The 10,022-nt window shown below is 48.3% G+C and overlaps 1 protein-coding gene across 1 annotated transcript; it reads right to left on the bottom strand.

Moving 5' to 3' along the window:
• Positions 1-5,444: 5,444 nt before the first annotated feature.
• LOC119112269 (mitochondrial ornithine transporter 1-like) lies at positions 5,445-8,597 on the bottom strand. Its single transcript, XM_037236378.1, is given in 3 exon segments — positions 5,445-6,849; positions 6,851-7,065; positions 8,526-8,597. Coding segments are annotated over 2 exon segments (924 nt in total). The 5' UTR covers positions 7,064-7,065; positions 8,526-8,597; the 3' UTR covers positions 5,445-6,138.
• Positions 8,598-10,022: the final 1,425 nt, after the last annotated feature.

The following is a 10,022-nucleotide window of genomic DNA, read 5'->3' as shown; positions in this document are numbered from 1 at the left end:
CGTGAGTAGCCTGCACCGCGTACCATGTCCCCACACACAAACACACAACCAATGCACAGCCCGAGCGCCGAAATCCAACAAAAGACCGCCACCGAAAACAGGAAAAGATCAAATAAATTGATTAATGTATAAGCCAAACATCGGTACGTTCTACTTGTCCTGTAACCGCGAACAAAACATCTCAGTACACACACATTTCCATTTCCCTTGTTCCCTTCCCCAGTCAGCCCTAACCCCGCGGTCGGGACCCGGCGCGTTCCGGCCGGTCGAGTGAAAGTAGCGCCCGTACCGTTGCCCCCGGCAAAGGTCAGGCCACACCCTCCGAAGGGTGCCCTCCACAAGACAAACAGCCGCAGCTCGTCTGACCCCGGACCCGAATTCGGTACCGCATCAAGATGTTTAACATTACCTCCAAGAACCAAGATGGCTGGGATTAGCCAAACCGGGCAATCTCTGCCCAAACCGAAAACGCAGCTGCCTCCGAAAAACACCGGGAACTCGTTACTTAAGTCTCCTTAAACTTTGGAAGCCATTTCGCACAACAATCCCCACATTATGAACCTAAAATAACCGTGAAAACAAACACCACCGACCTCTGCATGACCTCTGCACGAGGACAACAATTACGTGTAGAACGTCTGAGCTTGTTGGCCTATTCGTTCAGATATCCAATATACCCGTCAACCAATCACTAATAAACTAGTCAGCTATTAACAAAAAACATGTGATTCACTCGATTCCAATGCTAGTTTGTCAACCTTCCATGACCTCGTTTGGCTGGAATTTCTCTTCGGCCTCTCTGTTGGTCTCCCTGCTCGGGTAATCACTGGTGATGGAGTAGTGTCATCTGGTACATCAGATATGTTACTTTCTTGTTTGCCATTTTTCTTTGCCCTACACGCTCTCTGCCACCCATCCATTTTCCCCTCATCATGCTACAGTCATCATTCATCTCCCTATCCACTCCTTCACTTCCTACATCATCTCTCTGCATCACTTGAACCTCTCCAGCATTCCCCCCCCCCCCTCAGAGGCTTCCTGCTCATCTTTTCGAGTGTCCTTCTGCCCCTCCACTATAATATCCGCCCCAACTTCCTCATCCCATCTACCTACAGGTCTGGTACTATCATCCCTCCCCTGGTACTCCCCTGGGCACTCTGTTTCATCAGCAGCTGCTGGAGCAGAGCAATCATCTCAATCACCTTTTCTTCCAGTTTTCCTACCTTTTCCCTGAGGTCATCATGCTGCTTGTTAGTCGGAGCCACACTTGGGTGACGGACAGTTGCAGCATACGACCTCAGGACAGGGGTTCATGGTCTTTCTCATACTCCTCCTCGCCTGAGGGCACGAGAGTTCTTGTGTGTGTTTTCGTGTGTGATTGGGGCTTTACGACGCACTCAGCTGCTGAGGCTATATGGCGTCGCCTGCCTCTCACCCTGGTAGGAAGGGCGGGCACCGCGGGAAATCGAACCCCGTACCTCTGGTTTCCTAGACGCGCAGTGGTTAACGCAGACGTGTTAACCACTACACTACCGGCACCCCTACGAGAGTTCTTGCTCAGTTTTAATCCTACATATCTCCTTTTCTTTTTTTTTTACATTTCGCACTCGGTGACAGCGAGAGAACCCAAAATGGCCCCCGCTGCGGCGACGAGATGGACGAGGTCAACATCGAGCACGGAGCGCTGGCCTTCGCTGCTGGCTTTGTGGCGGCCAAGTGCGGACACCTCGATCCAAGGATGGGAATGTCGACCGAGAGGCACCACCCAACTGTGTGCCAGACAGCTGGATGCACATGATTAGCTAGGGTGGTCTGATGGTACCTTTGCCGGCCTGGGTGGGTGTTGTCGGGGCTTTCGAGATCATGTTCCAGTTGGTGATGGGCCGAGGCACGGACCGAAATATTGGTATCGTCGACCGCCTCACAAAGCTCCTTCTGAGAAAGTCCCGTGCTGAACAAGTGGATCGCTCGGAAGCTGGTGGCGACCCGCATCTAGCTGCGCATCAGATAGCTTAATCAGGCTAGAGCTAAGTGGGCTGCTGCCAGGCGCGCAGCCAAACAGGTGCCACAGCAGGTGGACAGCGCTAAGTGGACATCGTTGTGCTTGTGTGAGCATAAATGAGCCTAAGTGAGCATCGTTGTGCTTGTGTGAGCATAAGTGAGCCTAAGTGAGCATCGTTGTACCTTCTTTTTTGTGTCTTGCGTGCTTGTATGTCGGTCTGAGGCATAGACGGTCCTTTTGCAGATGAACTTTGGGCTGTTTCAGGCGTGTTATCGTGTCGTATAGCTCCAATTTGAGCTGAAAAATCTATAGATGTCTTCTCCGCCCCCGCCCCCGCCCCTTGTGACCTTTGTGTCCTCGCCAAGTGTGCACAATGAAGTATATGCTAGACGCAAGAATCATTTTAGTAAAATACGGTGAATTATGAGTCATACGTGTGTTTGATGAATTAACTACGTGGCTTGACGGATATGATCCTGATAACGCCACGTGCCACGACCTTCGAAGGCCTCGTGGCATAGTTGACGCAATGTGCAATGTCCACCATGTCCTATGTTCTACCAGGCAGCACACCACTTTCGTCGTGCCAAACTGCCTCAATCGCACGCCATTGCAACCTGGCGTGTCATTATGTATAGCGCTGAGGTTCAGTGCAACAGTTCGGATGATGACCCTGGTGCCGCTCAGTTCCCCTTTGGCAGTGGCTGGACCTTGGGCGGGTTCGCCAGTCTACATTTAAGCAGCTTTAGGCTGGCCAACTCCAATGCATCGCCATGGCCTCAATGTTCGGCGTCCTCAGCAAGTCAGTGCCATGGCACGCAGGCCCCTGGTTCCTAGGCCTATGTTCGCGGTCATACACCAGCGTGGCAAAAAATTCACCTATCATATTTTCTCATAGTTTTTCTTGAAACGCCCTGTAGCGATCACCAGATGCATTTGTTAGTAGGTGCACCGGTGTAACAGACGCGAAGGTAATGCAGGCGGCGCGGTAATGCCGGGCTGCGACTTTGTGACGTCACTGTAATAGTGAAGGAAAGGTGCCGAAAAAATCCAAGGGTGATCGCGCCCTATTACACGACCTTGGCAGAGGTGAGGGTATTTCTCCAAGTTAAGGGGAGCGTGGCCATTTCTATCATTTCTCATAGCCAACGCCCATAGGACCAATGCTGGACCTTTGTAAAGTTGCGGGCTTAGGCCCTCCTAACCCCTCTAGCTCTCGGACCACTACCCCGGGATGCATGCTGACCACGGTGACAGAACAAAAACGCGTAGGAATACAATTTGCACACCAAATATACGGCCTTCACAGATCAACCATGATACCCAAATTTCACACCAAAAATTGAAACATGCCGCAACCGGTCGACCTAGATGAGACCGGGCGGAACCGAACCGAACAGGATGGGAACGCGTGGTGCGTAATGAAACCAGGCGGGACCGGATGGCACCATGACCGGACGTCGAGACCAGATGGACTAGGCGAGACCGGACAGGATCGGATCGATCCGAACGAGACCAGATAAATCCGTACAGGACCGAATGGGACCGGCTGAACCGGACAGGGCCAGTCGTGACCGGATGGGATAGAACGGGACCAGATGTCAATGGACGTGACCGAAAGAAACAGAACGGAGCAGAATGGCCTGGACAGAACCGGACGATAAAGGATTGGACCAGACAGAACCGAACATGTAGTGATCAGATGGAGCAGGATGGGCCCAGATGTGTCTTGACGGTAACGAACGAGACCGGACCAAGTTGAACAGGACTGGACGGAGCCGGGATCTGACAGATTGGGCGGCACCGGACGGGACATGACAGGAACAGACGGACCAGGTGGGACTAAGCCAGACGGGACCCGGGCTGGTCCGGTTTCATTTGGTCCTTTCAGACCTTGTCCAGTCCCGTTTGGCTTCATTCCCGGATGCAGTCGATCTTGGTGTCGTTCGGTCCTGCGGAACCTCGCCTGGTTCCTTCCAGTGATCTAAGATCCTGGCCAATTCCGTTTATTCTCGTCTGTTTCCGTCCGATCCCGTCTCCTTTTTCTTGGTCCTATCTGACCCCAAGGGATAAGGCTCGGTTCCGTCCGTATTCGCATGGTTCCATCCTGTCTCGTCCAGTTCCGTCCATATCCGCATGGTTCCGTCCTGTTCCGTCCATATTCGCATGGCTTCGTCTTGTCTCGTCCGATTCCGCCCAGTCACGTCGGTCCAATCTGATCCCATAAATCTGGCCCGGTCCTGTCTGATCCCGTCTAGTGCGTCTGGCCCTATCCTGTCCCGCCCGATCCCGTTCGGTCCCCTATGGTCCCGTGCAGTGCCGTCTGGTCTCGTCTGATCTCCGGCCCCGCGCACATCGCTGTTATGGGTATGGGTGATACGTTTACGTAATGCCGGGTATGTGTTTCAAGAAATGCTGCTCAATGTTACTGCTCGCGCGTAGCATGTCGCAGCCTCGCAGGCAGCACCATTCACACTATCTGGTAATATGAACTCGACAGAGTAACGTCCGAGCATGAGCTTTCCTGTACTTATTTCATTTTTTAGAACCCAGACCCTGTAAAATGCAAGCGAGTACGAAAGAAGTGGGGAAGGATTAGGATGAGGGATGGTTAATGGTTGAATGTGAGCATAGCAAAATGAGCAGTGTTTGGTTATACGCATAGCCCCATGGGTAGTGGCTGGATTGAGTAAAGAAAATTTTATGTATGAGTGCCTTACTGAGAAGGTTCCCAAGTTCCAACAACAGGGTCCCTATAGAGGAGGTTAGCCTCATCTGCCCCGGAGCTCAATCGGGAACAGCGTCTGACTCGCATCCCATCCGCGGCGGGGTGCGTAAGTTCGAGTCCCTTCGGTGCTCGCTATTTGCCTCTGGGTGGGAAGGTCTACACCCGACGATAGTAGCTAAGGTCGCATGTGGTCAGAGGGCGGATGAACCGTGCCGAACACTGCGAAACGTTAACCCTTCGTCACGAAATGCTGTCGTTGAATTGAAATTTCACGATCGGATGGTGTGATGACGAAGACGGCAGGTTCCCGAGCGATGAAATTTTTCACGGTCCAGGACAAGCGGACTACAGCTGCTGTTTCACGCCGAAAAAACAGAACAATCCAAGCAAATGCTGTGTTCAACGCAGTGAATCCCTGAGTCATAGATCTGCGGAGCGGCCCAACTGAGGCCTGCTGGTCAAGGGACGGCGGGTCCACACTCACGCAGTCTCACGCGGAGCGGCGCAGCTGAGGCATGCTGGTCAAGGGACGGCGGATCCACACCCACGCAGTCTCCTCAGGTCTACGTCATACATTAGAGAGGTTTCGCATCTTCATCCGAAGCCAGATGAAAGGCAAACCTGGAATTTCGAACGCGGGATATGATCCACACGCCTTTTACGTCACTCTACGCTATTTCCACGAAGAAGACGATCCTTGCCAGCGAAAAGAGCTGGGAACATCATTGTTGTATTGCCCCACCAGCACGCCGGTATCATTCATATATTTGAGTTCTGCACTAACGCAAAATGAGCGCTAACGCAAATCGAGCTTCGCAGCACAAACCGCTTCGCAGTCACCCAGTAAGAGAAGCCTTTGTTCACACCACAACGCACTGTCTCAGAACAACGCAGTGCATAAAACAACAATCCGCGTCATGGAAGCTACGAAGAACATGACGATGACTGAATGCTACTAAGTGCTTTCGAAGCTGGGCATTTTGCGCATTCAAAACCACTAAACAAGGTTTCTTAAATACCATGTAATGGCGCGCATGCTTTAACGCCATGACACTTGCAGAACGCCGACCTATCGCATGTTTCAACTGGAAGACTGATGTCGCTGGAAGAACGGCGATATGTAAGAAGCACTCAGGCTACACTAAGATGGCATATTGCACACAATATCACCAGGGGTCCTAGTTACGTGTAAAATATTCCACTGATGTCAGTGAGCGATAAAACTACTCTAAGGTACATACGTAAAACAACCATTGGCTGGTAAATATGTTACCCTGTGCATTGAGTATTAGCAGACCCGTCATATGCTTCAAATGCCCTACCTTACACGGCTCGAGTTTACCGTCTACGCGTATCCGTCAAAGTCAAACGTTCGGCCATCTGCGCATGCTACAAACTATCTGCGCCGTTAGCCAAACAGACCATGCAGGCTCTTCTTGGTAAGCTCGTAGGCAAGGAAGAGGGCACCGGTGGCGGGGAACGTTCGGATAACAGTCGGCCCCAGGCCGTTGTACAGCGCGCGAACGCCCTCCTGGCGCAGGATGGCACGCATCACCTTCAACATACTCTCGCGGGAACCCTCTACCTGGATGCGCGATTTGACTACATCGGCCGGGAATATGGCGACCCAGAGCAGCACGCCGCCGACGCCGCCGGCCACAATTGTGCGCGCAGCGCCGATGTCGTCCTTGGTGGCGCCGGGCGGTGTCAGCAGGGCGCGCGTCGCCTCATAGCCGCCAAAGAAGAAAAAGTAGCCGGGCATCTCCCGCGCCATAGTGGCGGTGAGGCCGCGGAAGAGGCCGGGCACGCCCTCGGCGCGCAGGATGCGCCGCGTCAGCCCGAACGGCCCCACATCCAGCCGGCCATGCGTCTCCCGCATCGCCTGCAGCCGACACTTTACCAACTCGGTCGGACATAGCGTGAACGACGAGAAGAAGGCGGCCACGAAGCCGGCCGACGCGTTGCCGACCACCGAGAGCTGAGCCACGTCGGGCGTGCGCGTCAGCCGCGCCACCAGCTTCTGGCAAAAGCCGTAGGCGCAGAAGAGCACCGAGTTCTCGGCGACGTTGGCGGCCAACGCGGGTACAGTACCAGCGTACAGGCCACGCAGCCCGTCACCCCGCGAACGTGGTGCGAAAGCAGCTGACTAGGTTGGTGTGCACCTCGGGGAATGCCTGCATCTTCACCTTGATGGTATCGAGCGGCTGGCCGACCAGCACGCTGGCCACGCCGCCCATGGAGCCGGCCAGCAGGTCAATGGTGCCGTCCCGGTACGGAGAGCTGCCACTCGCCAGCGCGGCCTCCGTGTGAAACTCTTCGGCTGCCAGGCTCATGGCTGGAAAGGGCCCAGGCTTATCAACACCCAAACAGTTAGGGTATCATTTGTCAAATGTGTGCAATTACAACTGCATTAGATGCATAAACCCAATGCTCATGACATGATAGTCATCATGGGAATACAAATGCTTTGCTCCTACAGTTGTGCTGCCACAATGTTCCCAACAATGGTAAGGCACTCATGGAAGCATGCACCACAAGTCCAGTCACATGCATAATATGATGGCAAAATTTCAACTTACTACTGGCACCCAAAATGAACCAAATTCATGCAAAGTTGTTGTCATCACTTTGTTGGCTCTGTGATGCATAAACAATGTCTTTCAGGTGACAATTAGCCTCAGAACATCCACCTACATAGTTCAGTTGATAAAAGCACAGGGTTCTGTTTATCTACACATGGTGAGGAGGGTGGGAGTTTCTTTAAGTTTCCCCATTTCCCCTTGAGTAGTATGACTTGCAGGCAGTGCAAGTCATTGCATTAAAGGTCAGGTGACATCAAGCACTGGTTACAGTTGGTAAACATGGCTGAACAACCAATCTGCTTGTGCCTCCAGTGTTTCTTATCATAGCCTACTTGTTTGTCTTTTTATCAGGGTTTTTGATAGGGCTCCATGTTTTCATGGGTTTCCTGCATACATGACTGAACTTTATTTGGATCACCAGGAGCCTCCTTATAAAAAGCTGATAAACAGGACCTTGAGTTCACTATCTAGTGTCAAACAAAACAAATACTGCCTCTCATCTAACCACAACTGTTACTTTTGATTCAATGCAGTATTCTATGCTGTTATTCTGGCCCCCATCATCATGAAAGGCCCCTGAAATTCTGAGGGGTTGTGGATGATGTTTTCCATTTGGCAACTGGTTGCCATATTCATTGTTCTCCATGGTAGTACCACACCTGAATGCGATGCTTGCATCCCCAGAGTTACAGTTCGTCCATAAGACAAGGAGTCATATTTGGGTTATGGGTTAAGCAGTTTGATAATTTTTGTTCTATGATGATAATTAACATTTCCATAATACTTATTTGTCCATGATAATAATTAACTAATATTTTCCTCATCATTAGAGACACAGACCTGTGTAAAACACATTTGTGGTAGGCACAATGAGAACATACCTACCACAGCTATACCTCCCATGTAACCAGTCGACAAAACATCCATCCACCCCTCGGAACCTATCCATCAGGGCACACAGGAGAGCTGCACAAGCGTGCGCCCAACTCAGCTCAGGGCATGTGTGCTGGATTTTCACATTAATTTTGATTGAAGTGTTAAGGAACATTCATGACACAATTTATCTCTAGAATATCATAACTCCCTGAAACACTGGCATTCTATGCACCACAGTTCATGAGCCAACATTTCTGCAGCGATGTTGTTGCAAGCCTGAATGTGTTTGGCGCAACATGCATTTTCCTGCAGCCTGGTTTAATGAGGAATTACGCACCTGCGTTCTGTTGAGGCTCTGACCCTAAATTTCACAGTGAGGAATGAAAGAGCTTTAAATCCAACAGAAATAAGGCAACCACTCAGGCGAGCGTTAGAGAGTCGTGGGTTTCAGACCATTAAAATGTAACTGACCACAAAATTTTAACATAAGCGGAAATATCACGAGACACTCAACATAACCGAAAACGGGGGCGGACCGGCGGACACACAATGCCGCCGGGTGTCAGAAAGGTATTATGTGCGCCATCAATGAAATCAGGTTGGATCCCATAGAACATAGCTAGTTTGCGGCTGTGTGAGTCGCTGACACTGTACGGAAGTATTGGTGCGTACCAACAGCTTTCAGAACGTGTGTTTCTGTGCACTTCAATCCCAGTGAGATGCGACGCTGTCAAACTTCTTGTCACATGCTCTAATGGGGAGAGTAAAAGCGCAAAATCTACGAAGTGCAACATGATAAACCAGGGTGAAAAAGTCATAAGAGTACAAGTATCTTTTATAAAACCTTTGCAAGATTCCATGGGTGAAATTCGTGCTCTTTCTTGTAATAATAAGTTATATTTATCATACATGGAGCTATGGGTGCCGATTTGTTGAAATGGTTGGTGTGGGCAGAGTCGCGGAAGTCGCGATAAGGGGACATATACGACAAACCTTGTGGATGTCTACTTTGCTCTGACGACCTAACACATTATATATGAATATATATATATATATGAATACATATATATATATATATACATATATATATATATATTATATATCGAGATATATATATATATATATATGTATATATATATATTATATATAATATCTATATATATATAGAGAGAGAGAGATAATATATATATATATATATATATTATATGTATAACATATATATATATATATATATATATAGATAGAGAGAACATATTAGATATATATATATAATTATTAAATATATATATATTAATATATATATATTATATATATCTCTTATAAATATGTAATATGAAGAGAGAGAGAGAGAGGAATTATAAATATATATATATTTATATATGTATTTATTCCTCAGTAATATACATACTATATATAAATATATATATATTATATATATCTATATATATATCATACATAGATATATATATTATATATATATATAATATATAGACTGTATATATATTATATATAAATGTATGCAATAGATATAGATATCGATATATATATTATATATATATATATATATCTATATATAATCTATATCTATATCATATCTATATCTATATCTCTATCTAATCTTATCTATCTTATATCCTTATCTATATATTATATATATATATATATATGTATATATGTGTATATATATATATTATATCTATATATATATATATAACATATAATACCTAAATCTCTCTCTCTCTCTCTCTCTCTCTCTCTCTCTCTCTTCATCTCTCTCTCTCTCTCTCTCTCTACTCTCTCTCTCTCTCTATATCTCCTTCTCTTATCTCTCCTT

This window comes from Pollicipes pollicipes, unplaced genomic scaffold (assembly GCF_011947565.3).
Source record: "Pollicipes pollicipes isolate AB1234 unplaced genomic scaffold, Ppol_2.1 Scaffold_7261;HRSCAF=8764_pilon_pilon_pilon, whole genome shotgun sequence".
Classification (NCBI taxonomy): Eukaryota; Metazoa; Arthropoda; class Thecostraca; order Pollicipedomorpha; family Pollicipedidae; genus Pollicipes; species Pollicipes pollicipes.
This window is presented reverse-complemented; position numbering and strand designations above follow the sequence as displayed.